The sequence below is a fragment of the Scyliorhinus torazame genome, chromosome 6, assembly GCF_047496885.1.
Source record: "Scyliorhinus torazame isolate Kashiwa2021f chromosome 6, sScyTor2.1, whole genome shotgun sequence".
Lineage (NCBI taxonomy): Eukaryota > Metazoa > Chordata > Chondrichthyes > Carcharhiniformes > Scyliorhinidae > Scyliorhinus > Scyliorhinus torazame.
The window spans coordinates 242214194-242234005 of NC_092712.1; the positions used below are offsets into that span (position 1 = coordinate 242214194).

The 19812-nt window shown below is 44.2% G+C and overlaps 1 protein-coding gene across 1 annotated transcript in view; it reads right to left on the minus strand.

Annotated features, from left to right (window-relative positions):
• myo10 (myosin X) overlaps nt 1–19812 on the minus strand; it is a 366827-nt gene that overhangs the window by 143870 nt on the left and 203145 nt on the right. Inside the window, exons 24-25 of the mRNA XM_072509536.1 lie at nt 14788–14843; nt 13423–13565 (exon numbers count right to left, since the gene is read on the minus strand). Coding sequence (XP_072365637.1) covers nt 13423–13565; nt 14788–14843 — 199 coding nt within the window. The remainder of the gene's footprint in view (nt 1–13422; nt 13566–14787; nt 14844–19812) is intronic.

Genomic DNA, 19812 nt, shown 5'->3' on the forward strand with positions numbered 1-19812 from the left:
CGGGCAGTGGCACCTCCTTGTCGTGGTTGGGGGGGGGGGGGGGGTCCCGATGTGGGTGTTCCACATGCAGAAAGATTTTGACTCGAGATAGGTCTGAAGGTAGGGCCCAGTCTTTGTCCTTGAGAGTTAGATGGGCCCACATGGCGGTTGGTTGGTCAGTCTTTGTCGTGTCGTAATATGGTGGATTCAAGGGGTTAGTTCGGACAGCTCTTGTTCTCCTTCTTCCTCACTTTTCTTCAGACTTGGTGAGGTGTCAGGGGCGTTAGCTATATTCCTCTTAATTTAAGATACTCTTGTGGGCTAGTGGTGTTAGTGTTGGAAGGTGGGTCTTGGCGGCATGGACAAACAGATATTGATTTTTGTTGGCTTGTGTGTGGCCAAATCCATTTTTTGTGACTATCTCTGTGGTTTTGGAGGTGGGGAGCTCTCTCTCCCAGCCTTCTCGTTGTGTCAAAATTGAAAAATTCCAATAAACAGACTTCAAAAAAAAAGAGAAGCAAGGGACGAAATAATGATCTTGGAAAGGTGCAGAAGAAAGTTGTTGTCATGGGTAACTTCAACTTCCCTAATATTGACTGGAACGTCCTTACTGCAAATGGTTTTGATGGAGCAGATTTGTCCGGTGTGTCCAGGAAGGATTCCTGACTCAATATGTAGATAGGCCGAATAGGGGGAGGCCATATTGGATTTTATGCTTGGCAACAAACCAGGCCAGGTGTCAGATGTCTCGATGGGGGAGCATTTCGATGTCAGTGACCACAACTCCTTGACCTTTACCATGGTCATGGAGAGGGATAGAAACAGACAGTATGGGGAGGTATTTAATTGGGGGAGGGGAAATTATACTGCTATTAGACAGGAGCTGAGCAGCATAAATTGGGAACAGATGCACAACAGTAATGTGGGGGTTGGTTAAGGAGCACTTGCTGCGAGTGCTGGATAGTTTTGTCCCATTGAGAAAAGGAAGGAATGGTAAGGTAAAGGCGACTTGGATGACAACAGAAGTGGAGATTCTTGTCAAGAGGAAGAAGGAAGTTCACGTAAGGTTGAAGAAGCAAGGCTCTGACTCGGCTCTAGAGGGTTACAAGGTAACCAGGAAGGAATTCAAAACTGGAGTTAGGAGAGCTAGAAGGGGGCATGAAAAAGCTCTGGCAGAAAGGATTAGGGAAAACCCCAAGGCATTCTACACTTATGTGAGAAATAAGAGGATGATCAGAGTGAGAGTAGAGCCGATCAGAGATAATGGAGGGAACTTGTGCCTAGAGTCTGAGGAGGTAGGTGAGACCCTAAATGAATATTTTGCTTTAGTATTCACAAGAGAGAGGAACCTTGTTGCTCGTGAGAACAGTGTGAGCCAGGTCAATAGGCTCGGACTGGTTGATATTAAGAAGGAGGATGTGCTGGAAATTTTGAAAAGCATCAGGATTGTTAAGTCCCCTGGGCCACAGGGGATATACCCAAGGTTCCCACGGGAAGCAAGGGAGGAGATTGCTGCGCCGTTGGCGATGATCTTTGCGTCCTCACTCTCCACTGGAGTAGTACCGGATGATTTGAGGGAGGCAAATGTTGTTCCCCTGTTCAGGAAAGGGAATAGGGAAATCCCTGGGAATTACAGACCCATCAGTCTCATGCCTGTGGTGAGCAAAATACTGGAAAGGATCCTGAGAGATAAGATTGATGATTATTTAGAAAAACATAGTTTGATTAAAGTCAGCATGGGGCTTGTGAGGGGCAGGTGCCTCACAAGCCTCATTGAATTATTTGAGGATGTGATGAGACACATTGATGAAGGTCGGGCAGTGGATGTAGTGTATATGGATTTCAGTAAATAATTTGATAAGGCTCCCCATGGTAGGCTCATTCAGAAAGTTAGGGGGCATGGGATTCAGGGAAATTTGGCTGTCTTGATACAGAATTGGCTGGCCGAAAGGAGACAGCGAGTGGTAGTGGATGGAAAGTATTCTGCTTGGAGGTCGATGACCAGTGGTGTCCCACAGAGATCTGTTCTGGGATCTCTGCTCTTTGTATGTTTTTATAAATGACTTGGATGAGGAAGTAGAAAGGTGGGTTAATAAGTTTGCCGATGACACAAAGGTTGGTGGAGTTGTAGATAGTGTCGAGGGCTGTTGCAGGTTACGACAGAACATTGATAGGATGCAGAGCTAGGCTGAGAAGTGGCAGATGGAGTTCAACCTAGATAAATGTGAAATGATTGATTTTGGAAGGTCGAATTTAATGCTAAATACAGGGTTAAAGGCAGGATTCTTGGAAGTGTGGAGGAACAGAGGAAATTTTGGGTCCAAGTACATAGATCCCTCAAAGTTACCACCCAGGTTGATAGGGTTGTTAAGAAGGCATATGGTGTGTCGGCTTTCATTAACAGGTGGATTGAGTTTAAGAGCCGTGATGTTTTGCTGCAGCTTTATAAAACCCTGGTTAGACCACACTTGGAATAGTGTGTCCAGTTCTGGTCGCCTCATTATAGGAAGGATGTGGATGCTTTGGAGAGGGTGCAGAGGAGATTTACCAGGATGCTGCCTGGACTGGAGGGCATGTCTTATGAAGAAAGGTTGAGGGAGCAAGAGCTTTTCTCAGTGGTGCGAAGAAGGAAGAGAGGTGACTTCATTGAGGTGTACAAGGTGATGAGAGACATGGATAGAGTGGATCGCCAGATATTTTTCCCCAGGGTGGAAATGGCTGTCACGAGGGGACATAATTTTAAGGTGATTGGAGGAAGGTATAGGGGAGATGCCAGAGGTAGGTTCTTTACACAGAGACTGGTGGGTGCATGGAATGCACTGCCAGCAGAGGTGGCGGAGTCAGAGGCATTAGGGGCATTTAAGTGACTCTTGGACAAGCACATGGACAGCAGTAAATTGAAGGGCTGTAGGTTAGGTTGATCTTAGATTAGGATAAACGGTCGGCACAACATCGTGGGCCAAAGGGCCTTTACTGTGCTGTACTGTTCTATGTAACAGAGGTTCTGCCCATCATTTTCCAATCCTCTCTGGCTATCATGGTGCGTGAGGACTGAAGTATTTCTAAAATTGGAACATTTTTAATAAGGGAGAAAGAGAAAAAAGGGTAGATCGAAAAGTACAGGCCAGTCAGCCGAATGTCGTTGGTGGTTAAATTATTGAAAACAATTGTGAGGAACTATATGAAACCTCATTTAGGTCCAGTAAGGACAGTCAACATGGATTTATTAAGGGAGGTAGTGTCTGACTTACTTGGCTGAACGTTTTGAGCAGAAAACAGCCAGCTCCTACATACCAGGCCATCAGAAAATGAAAAGCTCATGAGAATCCAAGAGAAAATGGTAGGTTGGGTCCAAAATTGGTTCAAAATCAGGAAGCAAAAAGGTTAATGGTTGACGAATACCTTTGTGGCTGGAAGGCTGCTTCCAGCACAGGCGTTTGTGCTAGGTCACTTGCTTTCTGTGTTATATCAATGACTTAGGGCTGGATTCTTCAGCCCTGCCTGCCACAAGATTGCCACGGGTGGGACGCAGACCATGGAAAGTCCATTAACCTCGGGAAGGATTCTCCAGTCGTCAGGCGGATGCGGCCGGAGAATCCTGCCCTTAGCCTTAAATGTAGGGAGCATGATTCAGACGTTTGCAAATGCCACAAAATGTGACTGTGGGGTTCATAATGTGGAAAAAAATTTCAAGCTGCAGAAAAGGGGCCCTCTGGTCCACTATGTCCTGATTGTTATATTCTTAAATTCTAATCCCCCAGGAATGGCAGTAGCTCCATCAGATATGAACACGTTCCCATCTCTCAGGATATCTTTTTGTATTGTAGCCAAAAGGACAACGTTATGCGCAGTGACTGTTAAGTAATGGGTTAAGAGACATTCCAATTCGTTGTCTCATTTATGTTAAGTATCCAATAATTGACACTGATATGTAAAGAGGCTTCAGGTGGCCTTTGTGTCAGGTGATGTGATGATAGAGTTTTGTGCAGAGTCTGTTAAAGTAAAATAAAGGTGTTTGTGGAAAAGGAGCAGAACCTTTCACTCTTTAACTACAGCAGCTCAACATCTAACAGAATGGTAGCAGAGAATGGTTGCTGTGCAAATGTGAAGAGTTGAAAGATACAAATTTTCCAGACTAAACCAAGGAGTGAGTGAGAAAAAAAAGGATATATTGCTGAACCTAGAATAAAGATGGCCGGATATGACTATCCCCCCATATCTTCTGAAAGGGGATCGTACGACCAATGGAGAAGTGCAGGAGTTATGTGGACGATGGGAACTGCCTTGGGAAAGAGAAAACAAGGGGCGCGATTCTCCACTCCCGCGCCGGTTGGGAGAATCGCCTGGGTCGCCAGATTTTCCCGCGACGCCGGTCCGACACCCTCCTGTGATTCTCCCAAGCGGCCCCGCCGAGTTCCCCGCGGAGCAGGCCGGAGAATCGCCCGAGACACCCAAAATGGCGATTCTCCGGCACCCCTGCTATTCTCAGGCCCGGATGGGCTGAGCGGCCAGCCCAAAACGGCGGGTTCCGTCTGGCGCCGCCCACACCTGGTCGCTGCCGGCGGGAACAGCGCAGGAACGCTGGGGGGGTGGCCTGCTGGAGGGGGAAGGGGGAATCCTGCACCCCCCCCCGGGTCTGGGGTCTGGGGTCTGGCCCGCGATCGGTGCCCACCAATCATCGGGCCGTCCTCTCTAAAGGAGGACCTCCTTTCTTCCGCAGCCCCGCAAGATCCGCCTGACATCTTCTTGCGGGGCAGACTCGGAGAGGACGGCAACCACGCATGTGCGGGTGACGCCTGTTATGCGGCGCCGGCCGCGTCATGTATGCGGCACCGCCTTTACGCGGCGCCAAGGCCTGGCGCGTGTAAATGACGCAGCACCGCTCCTAGCCCATTATCGAGCCCTGAATCGGTCGGGATAGGGACCGTTGCGCGCCGTCGTGAACCTCGACGGCGTTCACGACGGCGCGTACACTCTGCCTCCATTTCGGAGAATCCCGCCCAAGGTATGGCATTGACTCTTTCTCTAACTTATGACAGTAAAATCCAAAGCAAATTGTTTTCTGAGTTGGAATTGGAAGAGTTAGACTCAGAAGAAGGTCTGGAGATTCTATTAAGTTATATGGATAAGATTTATAAAAAGGATGACTTGTTAAGTGCATATGAAGCATGGTCGGATTTTGATAGGTTCCGGAAAATAGAGGATTTTGCCATTGAAGACTAGATAATGGAATTTGGCAGACTATATAAAAGGCTGCAGAAACACAACCTGGAATTTCCACAGTCTGTGTTGGCTTTTAAATTACTTGACTGTGCTAGAGTGAGCAACATGGATAGGCTCCTGGTTTTGACAGGAGTTCAGTTTGTGGATAAGGATACCTTATTCGAACAAATGACAGAAGCTTTAAAAAAGTTTCTGGGGGAATATTCGATTCCGATGGCTCTGATGACCCAAATAGGTCAGCCTGCAATAAAGCAGAATATGGAAGATACACTACTAACAGGATGGCGAAATTGCACGGCTACGGACAGGTTCCAAGACTATAGAAGGAGATGGGGATCCGGAAATTATGAAGACAGAAACCCAGTTAGAACCTACAATAGGGGGCAGCATGGTAGCATAGTGTTTAGCACAATTGCTTCACAGCTCCAGGGTCCCAGGTTTGATTCCCAGTTTGGGTCACTGTCTGTGCGGAGTCTGCACGTTCTCCCCGTGTGTGCGTGGGTTTCCTCCGGGTGCTCCGGTTTCCTCCCACAGTCCAAAGATGTGCAGGTCAAGTGGATTGGCCATGCTAAATTGCCCTTAGTGTCCAAAATTCCCCTTAGTGTTGGGTGGGGTTATTGGATTATGGGGTTATGTGGATAGGGTGGAGTTCTGGGCTTCAGTAGGGTGCTCTTTAGCACTCGATGGGCCGAATGGCCTCCTTCTGCACTGTAAATTCTATGAATTTATAGGAAGATGAACCTCAGAAATGCACGGGGCATGATAAATCAATGTTTTCTTTGTGACTCTCAATACCATTATGCTTTCAACTGTCCAACACGTTATAATAGTGTTTGAAGCGACACATGACATAGAAGAGTCAGAAGCGGAAAAAGATAGTAACCAGAAAGAAGGCACTGCCCTATTAACAAGCAGTTTTACGCCGGTAATGAGGTGTTGGTTGCAGAATCCTTCAATTGTGCTGTATTGGACAGTGGCTGCACATCTACTGTGTACAGAATTGACTGGTTAAAATGTTACCTGGACTCCTTGAGCGCTGAAAATCGTAACAAGGTTAAGGAATTTGAAAGTTTCACAAGTTTCACTTTTGGGGATGATAATACTCTGAAGTCACTGAAAAGAGTGGTGATCCCTTGCAATATTGGCGGAGTGAATCATTTCATTAGCACGGATGTTGTATCAAGTGACATACCTTTGCTTCTGAGCAGACCGTCAATGAAGAAAGCACACATGAAACTGGATATGGAACAGGATAAGGCAACCGTTTTTGGGAAGACGGTGGACTTTCAATTTACACAGTCGTGACACTATTGTATTCCATACTGCCAAATAATACTTCAAGTACAGTTGTTAAGGGTGTGTTAATGGCAGTTGAAAATGGGACTTTAGCTGATAAAAAGCTTGCTGTATTAAAACTCCATAGGCAATTTGTGCATCCGTCTCCTCGGAGGCTGAAAAATGTATTAAAGGATGCAGGGGTAAGGGATGAAGACTATACGAAACTGATAGAACAGGTTAGTGATCGCTGTGAAGTTTGTAGGAAGTACAGAAGGACACCAGCACGACCGATAGTAACCCTACCTTTGGCCATGGACCTTAAGATCTGGGATAAAGCCAATAATATATTTATTTCGCATTTTGTAGATTTAGCAACCAGATTTAGCCAATCAACGATTGTACGAAGTAAGGAAAAGAGAGTAATTCTGGATCAAACCGTGGAAAAATGGATAGGGACAGGAATGGGCCCACTGGCAAAATTCCTTACAGACAATGGGGGAAAATTTGCTAATGAAGGGTTTACGGATATGTGTGAAAACGTGAATATCACAGTTATGAATACGGCTGCAGAAAGCCCATTTAGTAATGGTGTGCGTGAAAGAAACCATGCTGTAATCGATGACCTGCTCCGGAAAATTTTGGCAGATCGACCGAATTGCAAGCAAAATTTAGCTTTAGCATGGGCGGTACATGCAAAGAGTTCATTGCAGATGGTTGGGGGCTATAGTCCCTATCAAGTAGTGTTTGGTAGAAATCCTAAAATTCTGTCCATTTTGGATGACCAGCCTCCAGCTTGGGAAGGGACTACAATTAGCTCTGCCTTTGCTGAGCATTTAAATGCATTACATAGCAGTAGAAAAGCTTTTTTGGAAGCAGATGTCTCTGAAAGAATTCGCAGAGCTTTAAGGCATAAAGTACGGCCATCAAATACCGTATTTCAGCAAGGAGACATAGTATACTATAAGAGAGACAATTTTAATGAATGGAAATGCCCAGGGAAGATCACAGGCATAGGTGGCAAAACAATTATTTTGCAACATGGCAATCAAACTGTTCAGGGTACATTCATCAAGGATAATGGGTACAGGTTACAAATTTTCAAATTTAGACAGAACAGACAGACATGACAAGGAACCAGGGTCATCTGGTATGCACGTGTTACAGAACTATGAGGACCAGTTAACTGATATAGACACGGTTTCTGTGGAGGAACACAATGCTTCTGATGAATTAGAACAGGCCATTGTTCCGAAAGGACAATTGCCAAAAGTTGGTACAAAAGTGACATACTTGCCTGAAGGGTTTAGTCAATGGAAGGATGCAACTGTTATTAGTAGAGCAGGGAAGGCCAATGGAAAGTATAAACATTGGTTGAATGTACATCATTCAGGGGAGGGAGTCAAGACAATGGTTTGGGAACACAAAGTTCAAAAATTGAGGGCACAGAAACGCAGTGCCAGTTCAGATAGTACATCGGATAGTGAACATGTCCGCAGGAAAAGGTCGAGAACTATTGAAAGAACATCCCACAGCAGAAGGGCAAGATCACAAGCAGGAGCGGTACAGAACGAGATACCAGGCGGGAGAGGGCACGTAGTTTATCAAAGTCTCGGAACATGAAAGACTACGAATACTAATAGGAATAGAAGCCCACATGCACGTGAGATTTTAGTGACTTCCAATAAATTAGATGAAAAAGTTATCAAAGATGCCAAACATCAAGAACTGCATAGTTGGAGTGAATTTGGGGTATACACGGAAGTACCGCATAGGGGACATAGAGCTCTATCCCACAGATGGATTTGCATGGAAAAGGTTCTTCCGGATGGAACTTATAAGGCAAAGGCCAGGTTTGTGGCGAGGGGATTTGAAGAAAACTTAGAAGATCAGGATTTAAGGGTAGATTCACCTACGGCAGGAAAGCTTATTTTAAAGATCTTCTTGGCTCTATTCGCCACAAAGGCATGGGAATGCAAATCTATAGCTATAAAAGCTGCCTTTTTGCAGGGGCATCAGCTCGAGAGAGACATTTTTCTCCATCCTCCTAAAGAGGCAGCTAACGCAGAAGGGGTATTCTGGAAGTTGAACAAATGTGTATATAGATTAAATGATGTGACTAAAGCCTGGTAAAGTCAGTTTTGTTAAAGTTAGGCTGTTGCCAGTTGAAAGCTGATCCGGCAATGTTTTACTGGCATTATAAAGGAAATCTTTCTGGCATCTTTATGATGCATGTCGATGATTTTTTGTGGGGTGGGACTAGTGATTTCAAAGCTATTGTAATCTCTGGTTTGAGGAAAGAATTCAGGGTTGGAAGTCAGGCTTCCGGTGCATTTAAGTATATTGGGCTGGAAACTGGACAGATTAAGATAGGGGCAACTTTACGTCAGCAATCTTATTTGGAAAGCATCAGCCCAATAGCAATTAGTCGTGGCCGAGTTTCACTAAGAGGCGCAATGGTTTCAAAGATGGGAAAAGAGCAACTGGAAAGTTTAATTGGTTAGGTAGACAGACTAGACCGGATGTGAGTTTTGATGTCTTAGAGTTGAGTACAAAAATGAATGATCCCAAAGTGGAAGACATAATAAGAGCAAATAAAGCGTTGGCCAAACTAAAAATGCAGGAGTGTGTTTTGAGGTTCTCGGTTTTAGGTGACCGTAGGCACCTGAAATTCATAATTTATAGTGATGCATCCTATTCAAATTTATGTGATGAGGTTTCAAGCGCAGGAGGTTTTATAATTTTCCTTTTGGCGAACAATGGTAAATGTTGCCCTCTTGTGTGGGAAACAAAGAAAATAAGGAGAGTGGCCAAAAGCACTTTGGCTGCTGAGATGTTAAGCCTTGTGGAGGCGGTGGATATGGCCGTTTATATATCTCAGATATTGACAGAAATTTTGGGATTAGGGGATTTGGGTAATATACCTATTGAATGTCACATTGACAATAAATCCCTGTGGGAAAACGTGCACTCTACAAAAAGTGTCAATGAAAAAAGGTTAGCGATAGACATCGCAAGTTTGAATCAGACGTTGGACAGAGGGGAAATAGCAAAAATTAAATGCGTCGACAGTAGCCATCAATTGTCAGACTGTTTTACAAAAGGAGGGGCTAGTTCACAGAAACATTTGGATATTGTTAATGAAGGGCGCCTGTTTCTGTAACTGTTTTTTTTTTCTTCTTCCAAAAATGAAAAAAAAGGGGGCAAATTGCGTGTGTGTTTTTGAGTTTCTTGTAATTTTGTTTTCACCTAATTTTTTTTTTCTCGAAGGAAGCGGAGGCTGTTAAGTAATGGGTTAAGAGACATTCCAATTAGTTGTCTCATTTATGTTAAGTATCCAATAATTGACACTGATATGTATAGGGGCTTCAGGTGGCCTTTGTGTCAGGTGATGTGATGATAGAGTTTTGTGCAGAGTCTGTTAAAATAAAATAAAGGTGTTTGTGGAAAAGGAGCAGAACCTTTGACTCTTTATACGACAGCAGCTAAACATCTAACAGTGACAAGAAAGACAGTGGGGAGTGTGGGACTGTTGGTGAATGGGGAATCGGGGTCAAGCTTACTGGTACTCCAGTTGAATTATAACTTCAACCCAGGCAGAAAGTGTCTGTCTAGGTTGCAGCCTCCCTTCCTCTTCTGTTTCCTCATCCTCCTACTCAGTTTCTCACTTAATAGATGGTGGCGAGGGTTGTTTCCTCTTGATGGCAATGCTGTGTATAGGTACGTAAAGATAAAAAGATTGGTGAAGACAAATGTGTGTCCCTTACAGTCAGAAACAGGGGAATGTATAATAGGTGACAAAGAAATGGCTGAGCAACTAAACACATACTTTGGTTCTGTCTTCACAAATGAGGTCACAGAAATGTTGGGGAATGCTGGGTTTAATGAGGGGGGGGGCTGAAGGAGGTCAATATTAGTAGAGAAATGGTGATGGGGAAAGTGATGGGATTGAAGGCTGATAAATCCCCCGGGCCTGATAATCTACATCCCAGAGTACTTAAGCAAGTGGTTCTAGAAATAGTAGATGCATTGGTGGTCATTTTCCAGGATTCTATCGACTCTGGAACAGTTCCTGCAGTAAAGACGACAAATAGCATATTGGCCTTCACAGCGAGAGGATTCAAGTACAGGAGTAGGGATGTCTTGCTGCAATTAGAATCATAGAATCATAGAAGTTTACAGCATGGAAACAGGCCCTTCGGCCCAACCAGTCCATGCCGCCCAGCTTTTACCATTAAGCTAGTCCCAGTTGCCCGCACTTGGCCCATAACCCTCTATACCCATCTTACCCATGTAACTATCTAAATGCTTTTTAAAAGACACAATTGTACCCGCCTCTACTATTACCTCTGGCAGCCCATTCCAGACACTCACTACCCTCTGAGTGAAGAAATTGCCCCTCTGGGCCCTTCTGAATCTCTCCCCTCTCACCTTAAACCTATGCCCTCTAGTTTTAGACTCCCCTACCTTTGGGAAAAGGTGTTGACTATCTACCTTATCTATGCCCCTCATTATTTTATAGACCTCTATAAGATCACCCCTAAGCCTCCTACGCTCCAGGGAAAAAAGTCCCAGTCTATCCAGCCTCTCCTTATAACTCAAACCATCAAGTCCCGGCAACATCCTAGTAAATCTTTTCTGCACTCTTTCCAGTTTAATAATATCCTTTCTATAATAGGGTGACCAGAACTGCACACAGTATTCCAAGTGTGGCCGTACCAACGTCATGTACAACTTCAACAAGACGTCCCAACTCCCGTATTATTATACAGAGCCTTGGTGAGGCCACACCTGTAATACTGTGTGTTATTTTGGTCTCCTTATCTGAGGAAGGATGTTCTTGCTCTAGAGGGAGTGCAGCAAAGTTTACCAGACTGATTCCTGGGATGGCAGAACTGATGTATAAGGAGAAGTTGAAACAGTTAGGATTATATTCGCTGGAGATCAGAAGAATGAGGGGGGATTTCATAAATACTTATAAAATTCTAACAGGACTAGAAAAGATAATTGCAGGAAGGCTGATCCTGATGGTGGGTGTCCAGAACCAGGGATCACAGTCCGAGGATACAGGGTAGACCATTTAAGGCTGAGATGAGAAAATATTTCTTCACCCGGAGAGTGGTCTTCTCCGGAATTCGTAACCAGGGGAAGTAGTTGAGGCTAAAATATTGTATGTTTTCAAGAAGCAGTTAGATATAGCACTAATGGCAAAGGGGATCAAAGGATATGGGGAAAGCCCGATTAGACTATTGAGTTGGTTGATCAGCCATGATCATAATGAATAGTGGATCAGGCTAGAGGGGCTGAATGGCCTCCTCCTGATCCTATTTTCTATGTTTCTATGTGTAGCATGCAATATACCACCACAAATCCAAATTTGTGAAGTAGTGCAGAGCTCCTCCAGAGCAACCCAGGCAATGCTTCAAAATGCCAATAATTTGTTCAGTCAGATTTCTTGTGGCAGCTTGGCTCTGAATACAAGTATATTGGCTGCACACATCTGCATGGGTTGCAAATTGAAATGGAGTTTTTAAGTTTACTTAAAATCTACAGCGGAATTGTCTGTCATAACGATCTTTATTGTCACAAGTAGGCTTACGTTAACACTGCAAAGGGAGAATTCAGAATGTGCAAATTACCTAACAGCACGTCTTTCAGGACTTGTGGGAGGAAACCGGAGCACCCGGAGGAAACCCATGTAAACATGGGGAGAACGTTCAGACTCCACACAGACAGTGACCCAAGCTGGGAATCGAGCCTGGGATTGCTGTGAAGTCATAGTGCTAACCACTGTGCTACCATGCTGCCCTTCGGAGGGATCGTCCAGTCTGCCGACAGCGCATCCATGCCAGCGAGTTTCCCGACGGCGTAGGATGGCCACAATGGGAAACCCCATTGGCCGACTGCAGGAATGGAGAACCCCGCTGTCGGCGGGGGCGTGCCCTGCGGAAAACGGGGCTGGCGGGACGGAGAATCCGGCCCCGAATCTTTAAAAATTAATTTTGCACGAACAAGGCTTCCAAATAGTTTCACATTACTTCAGAAGTTAAAATAGTTTTTAGATTTTTGCAGAAAAGTGTTGTAATGAACTTTATGTTTGAATAGAATTGCATCAGACACTGTAAGCACATCTAGAAAGCATATCTTATGGTTATAGTACTGCCATTTAATGCAGTTCGAAATGGCAAAGTAAAATCAGATTAAAATAAAGTGCAAATTTAATTCTCAAGAGTGTAGAACTCTATTGGGAGAGACAACAGAAACACACGGTAAAGTAGAAATGAACAAAGAAAAGTACAGCACAGGAACAGGTCCTTCGGCCCTCCAAACCTGCGCCGACCATGATGCCCGTCTAAACTAAAACCTTCTACACTTCCGGGATCCGTATCCCTCAATTCCAATCCTATTCTTGTATTTGTCAAGATGCCTCTTAAAGGTCACTATTGTACCTGCTTCCACCACCTCCACCAGCAGCGAGTTCCAGGCACCCACTATCCTCTGTATAAAAAAACTTCCCTCGCACATCTCCTCTAAACTTTGCCCCTTGCACCTTCTCGCACATCTCCTCTAAACTTTGCCCCCTCGCACTTTAACCCTATGTCCCCTAGTAATCGACTCTTCCACCCTGGGCAAAAGCTTCTGACTATCCACTCTGTGCATGCCCCTCAAACAACTGGTTTATTATGGTACACACAAAATAATTAAACTACGACGACTCTGCCCGAAGGGCCACGCTCCCTGACCGGCACCCAGGTCAGGGTTTTTACACTGTATGGATTTCCCGTGTTACAGAGAAACCCCACCCCCAATTACCAGGGGAATTCATACTCAGCTGTGTAAAGGGGAAATCGAATGAAGCACAGTTCTTGGCCTCCAAGGGGGTCATAACAGAGAGCAAGATAAATCATTGCTTTCTTATAAGATCTTAGTTGGGCACATTCTTACCTCTGACAATGAACTCCTGACCTTCCACTCTTGTGTCTCCCTTGACCCTTTGCAGTAATGTTATCCAGTGATGCATCTCCTCTGGTGTATCTGCATTGCAGTGCAAGATGCGATTTGCAGTAATAATCACGAATGAGTTGGGTCTATAATGAAGATTCACTGGTTATGTTTGATGATATTTTGGATAGATTATATAGAATGTTCTGGTGTTACAGAAATATAGTTATTTCCACTTTGCTAGTCCATGGAACCAAATCTTTTCATCGCCCTCCTTGTCAATAGACATTTTCAAATTCAGAAATCCACATTTATGATAGTTTTCCGAAATACACCTTAAAAACACAGAAATTAATTTGTCTCCATATAATGAAGCTTACACATCTTTGGTTCAACTGAAAATTGTTCAAATTCCCACTGTCTTTCAAGTCTGATTACAATGATGAAACTAAGATTAGTTGACATATGAGAAATCTACCAATAAACCAATGCAAAAGACACGTGACAGAGAAATGACAATGGTTTAACAGCTGGGTTTCATTTTCCATTCTGTGGTTTTAGGTGAGCTGTTGCCCCACCTCTGCCGGCCATGGGAGCCACAACCATATTTTACGTTGAGCAGGATGTTAATTGCTTCCAGTCATGGATTCCGCCCCTCTGAAGGAAGATGTCCTGCCTCCAAGAGCTGTTGACCAGAAAGCCGGCAGCTCTCCAGTCCTATCAGTGCCATCGGGATCAGTGGCCACTCTTGGGTCTGCAGCAAGCCACAGAGCAGGAGCTAATAAGGAGGACTGAAGTGAAGATAAATGGGCTTGTAACCACCAGAGCGAATCAGGCTGGGACCACTGGGTCCCTACATCGTGGGGACAATCATGATGGCAAGAGATATTCAGGTGGTGGTGCCCTTGCTACTGGTAGGGTTACTCAGTGGGCTACAGGGTGCCTGATCAGGATGGACTGCTCAGCCATGCCCAGTGGAAGGCTATCAGGTTTCCCATCCACAGTGACAGGTCTGGCAGCTGTGGCCACACTTATTTACAAGTGCAAAAGGCACCTCTGCTCTCTTCCTCCTATATTGGCAGCGCCCATCTCTACTGGCTGTCTTGGGTGCTTCCATTGGCTCTCCCATTCATGGGTACCACCCACTGTACCTAATTGGACTGTAATCCCGATAGTGGCCTCTTAATTGGCTGACTCCAGGAAGGGCATGCAGGCAGTTGGGATTCTCAGACCACCAGGGTCAGGACTCGCCTTAGTTGCTTGTGGAATCATTCTTTCAAAGACACAAAGATTCTGCTCAATGACAGTCCTGGAAACTCAAATCAAGGAGTGTCTGAAATTTGTTAGGAAAGGGCATCAAACAATTACCTGTCAGGACAATCAGAAGCACAGACCGAGTCGATCATACCTACATCCAATGTACCCTAGAAAAAAATAATTTGTTTTCATATAAATGGGCAACATCTGGCCTTGGATATGAACATTCTGAACAAAGATTTATAACCTTAGATTTAAATATTTTCACAATTTTCATCAAAATCTTCATTCTCGGAGCTCCATTTATCCATGAGGTTCACCTCGCGTTCCTTTGATCCTATTCCCACAAACCTGATCATCCAATTACCCCTCCTGGCCCCCAGCAACATGGGCCATGGGGAGGGGGTGAAACTGAAGGCATGTTAGTCTAACATCTGCCACTGGGAAAATGTGGAAACTTATTATTAAGGATGTTTTTGTATTTTGATTTTCTAAATGTTCTGCAATTAGTCAGGGTCAACATGGTTTTGGGAAAGGGAAATAATTTTTGACAAATTTATTAGGGGCGGCACAGTGGCTCTGCTAGTGAAACAGCTAGCACTGCTGGCTCACAGTGCCTGGGACCCAGGTCAATTCCTGCCTTGGGTGACTGTCTCTGTGGAGTTTGCACTTTCTCCTCGTGTCTGTGTGGATTTCCTCCGGGTGCTCCAGTTTCCTCCCACAGTCCAAAGATGCATAAGGTAGATGGATTGGCCGTGATAAATTGCCCCTTAATGTCAAAAGGTTAGGTGGGGTTATGGGGTTACATGGTTAAGGTGGGGGAATGGGCATTGGTAGGGTGCTCTTTCGGAGGGTTAGTTCAGACTTGATGGTCCGAATGGCCTCCTTCTGCACTATAGGGATTGTATGATTGTTGAGGATGTAATAAGCAGGCTGGACAAAGATGAAAAGTAGATGTCATGTATTTGGATTTTCAAAGACATTCGATAAGGTGCCACATAAAGGTTCCGAAGAACAATAATATTGGACTCAAAACATTAACTTTGTTTCTCTCTCCAGAGATGGCACGGTGGCACAGTGTTTAGCACTGCTGCCTCACAGCGCCAGGGACACGGGTTTGATTCCGACCTCGGGCGATTGTCTGTGTGGAGTTTGCACATTCTCCCGTGTGTGTGTGAGTTTCCTCCGGGTGCTTCGGTTTCCTCCCACAGTCCAAAGATGTGCAGGTCAGGTGGATTGGTCATGCTAAATTGCCTCTTCTGGTGGGGTCAGAGGATTGGGCATAGGTAGGGTGGTATTTCGAAGGGTCGGTGCAGACTCGATGAGTTGTACTGTCGGGATTCTATTAAGTCTACCATTTAAGATGGAGATGACTCCACCATCCTTCCAAACTGTCACATCACCAACTTTTCTTTCCTCTCCAAAGTCCTTGAATGTGCTGTCACCTCCCCAATCTATTCCGATATTTTCTGAAACTCTGTTCGAATCCCTCAAATCAGATTTTTCTCCATGTTACATTAATGGAATAGCTCTCACCAAAGTCACAAATTACATCCTATGTGAATATGACAAAGGTAAATGTTCCCTCCTAATCCTTCCTGACTTGTCTGCAGCGTTTGACATAATTGACCACATCACAATCCTTCTGATTTGCTTCAATTCTAATCGTAACCAAGAAATCAGTTGCATTGACTTTGCTTCCTGCTCCTGCATTTTTACCTTTAGTGTCCAAGATCTATCCTTCAATCTCTCCTATTTCTCAAATAAGTTCCAGCGGTCAGAGCGCTCTGTTGTGAAAAACGGGGCCATGTGCTGCCTTGACAGCAAATTCCCCGTTTAGGCCCCTTATTCAACACGAGGTGCGTTGTATACCCATGTGTTTCTCGGCACTGCGAGTTCCAGTAAACATGCGGCAAAAAACGCTCGCTCAGGGACTTTGTTTCCTTTTGGGAAGATCACACCCCACCTTCAGCAGAATTTTCGACCTCAGTGTGTTTCCTGTCCAATGAGAACGGAAACACATCTGGACTTTGTTCTTGGGAATGAGTTAGGACAATGGAACAAGTGTCTGGACAAGAACATTTAAGAGACAGTAACCATTGTATCATAAGGTTTATGCTGGCAAGGAGATCCAGAGTAACCATAATTAGTAGGATGCGGTGGCACAGTGATTAGTGTTAAGTAATGGGTTAAGAGACATTTCAATTAGTTGTCTCATTTATGTTAAGTATCCAATAATTGACACTGATATGTAAAGGGGCTTCAGGTAGCCTTTGTGTCAGGTGATGTGATGTTAGAGTTTTGTGCAGAGTCTGTTGAAGTAAATTAAAGGTGTTTGTGGAAAAGGAGCAGAACCTTTGACTCTTTGTACAACAGCAGCTAAACGTATAACAAAGGTAGCAGAGGATGGTTGCTGTGCATATGTGAAGGGATGAAAGATACAACTTTTCTAGACCAAACCAAGGAGTGAGTGAGAAGAAAAAAAAACAAAACAAAGATATATGGCTGAACCTAGGATAAAGATGGCTGGCTATGACAACCCTTATTTTCTGAAAGGGGATCGTACGACCAATGGAGAAGTGCAGTAGTTATGTGGACTAAGGTAACTGCCTTGGGAAAGAGAAAACAAGTTATGGCATTGGCTCTTTCTCTACCTTATGACAGTGAAATCCAGAGCAAAGTGTTTTCTGAGCTGGAATTGGAAGAGTTAGACTCAGAAGAAGGATGACTTGTTAAGTGCGTAAGAAGCATGGTCGGATTTTGATAGGTTCCGGAAAATAGAGGATTTCGCCATTGAAGACTATATAATGGAATTTGGCAGATTATATAAAAGGCTGCAGAAACACAACCTGGAATTTCCACAGTCTGTGTTGGCCTTTAAATTACTTGACTCTGCTAGAGTGAGCAACATGGATAGGCTCCTGGTTTTGACCGGAGTTCAGTTTGCGGATAAGGATACCTTATTCAACCTTATTCGAGCAGATGACAGAAGCTTTAAAAAGGTTTCTGGGGAAACATTCGATTCCGATGGATCTGATGACCCAAATATTCTGCAATAAAGCAGAATATGGAAGATACACTACTAACAGGATGGCGAAATCGTACGGCTACAAACAGGTTCCAAGAAGGAGATCGGGACCCGGAAATTATGAAGACAGAAACCCAGTTAGAACCTACAATAGGAAGATGAACTCCAGAAATGCACGGGGCATGATAAATCAATGTTTTTGATGTGACTCTCAATACCATTATGCTTTCAACTGTCCAACACGTTATAATAAAGTGTTTGAAGCAACACATGACATAGAAGAGTCAGAAATGGAAAAAGATAGTGACCAGAAAGAAGGAACTGTCCTATTAACAAGCAGTTTTACGCCGGTAATGGAGGTGTTGGTTGCAGAATCTTTCAATGTGCTGCATTGGACAGTGGCTGCACATCTACTGTGTGTGGAATTGATTGGTTAAAATCTCACCTGGAATCTTTGAATGCTGAAAATCGTAACATGGTTAAGGAATTTGAAAGTTCCACAAGTTTCAGGTTTAGGATGATAATACTCTGAAGTCACTGAAAAGAGTGGTGATCCCTTGCAATATTGGTGGAGGGAATCATTTCATTAGCACGGATGTTGTATCAAGTGAGATACCTTTGCTTCTGAGCAGACCGTCGATGAAGAAAGCACACATGAAACTGGATATGGAACAGGATAAGGCAACCGTTTTGGGAAAGACGGTGGACTTTCAATTTACACAGTTGTGACACTATTGTATTCCATTACTGACAAATAATATTTCAAGTACAGTTGTTATGGATGTGTGAATGGCAATTGAAAATGGGACTTTAGCTTGTTGTATTAAAACTGCATCGGCAATTTGCGCATCAGTCTCCTTGGAAGCTGAAAAATTTATTAATGGATGCAGGGGTAAGGGATGCAAACTATACTAAGCTAATAGAACAGGTTAGTGATCGCTGTGAGGTTTGTAGGAAGTACAGAAGGACACCAGCACGACCGATAGTAACCCTACCTTTGGCCAGGGATTTTAACGACATTGTGGCCATGGACCTTAAGATCTGGGATAAAGCCAATAATATATTTATTTTGCAATTTGTAGATTTAGCAACCAGATTTAGTCAATCAACGATTGTACGAAGTAAAGAAAAGAGAGTTATTCTGGATCAAATCGTGGAAAAATGGATAGGGACAGGAATGGGCCCACCGGCAAAATTCCAGGCGGCAGAGGGGACGTAGTTTATCAAGGTCTCGGAACATGAGTAAGACTACGAATACTAATAGGATTAGAAGCCCACCTGCACATGAGATTTTGCTGGCTTCCAGTAAGTTAGATGAAAAAGTTATCAAAGATGCCAAACAGCAAGAACTGCATAGTTGGAGTGAATTTGGGGTATGCACGGAAGTACCGGATAGGGGACTATCCCACAGATGGATTTGCACGGAAAAGGTTCTTCCGGATGGAACTTATAAGGCAAAGGCCAGGCTTGTGGCGAGGGGATTTGAAGAAAACTTAGAAGATCAGGATTTAAGGGTAGATTCACCTACGGCAGGAAAGGTTATTCTAAAGATCTTCTTGGCTCTATTAGCCACAAAGGCATGGGAATGCAAATCTATAGATATAAAAGCTGCCTTCTTGCAGGGGCATCAGCTCCAGAGAGACATTTTTCTCCGTCCTCCTAAAGAGGCAGCTAACGCAGAAGGGGTATTCTGGAAGTTCAACCAATGTGCATATGGATAAATGATGCGTCTAGAGTCTGATATTTTTCAGTTTGGTCAGTTTTGTTAAAGTTAGGTTGTTGCCCGTTGAAAGCAGATCCGGCAATGTTTTACTGGCACTATAAAGGAAATCTTTCTGGCATCTTTATGATGCATGTCGATGATTTTTTGTGGGGTGGGACTAGTGATTTCGAAGCTATTATAATCTCGGATTTGAGGAAAGAATTCAGGGTATGAAGTCAGGCTTCCGGTGCATTTAAATATACTGGACTGGAAATCGGACAGACTAAGTTAGGGGCAACTTTACGTCAGCAATCTTATTTGGAAAGCATCAGCCCAATAGCAATTAGCCGTGGCCAGGTTTCACAAAACACGCAATGGTTTCAAAGATGGAAAAAGTGCAACTGCA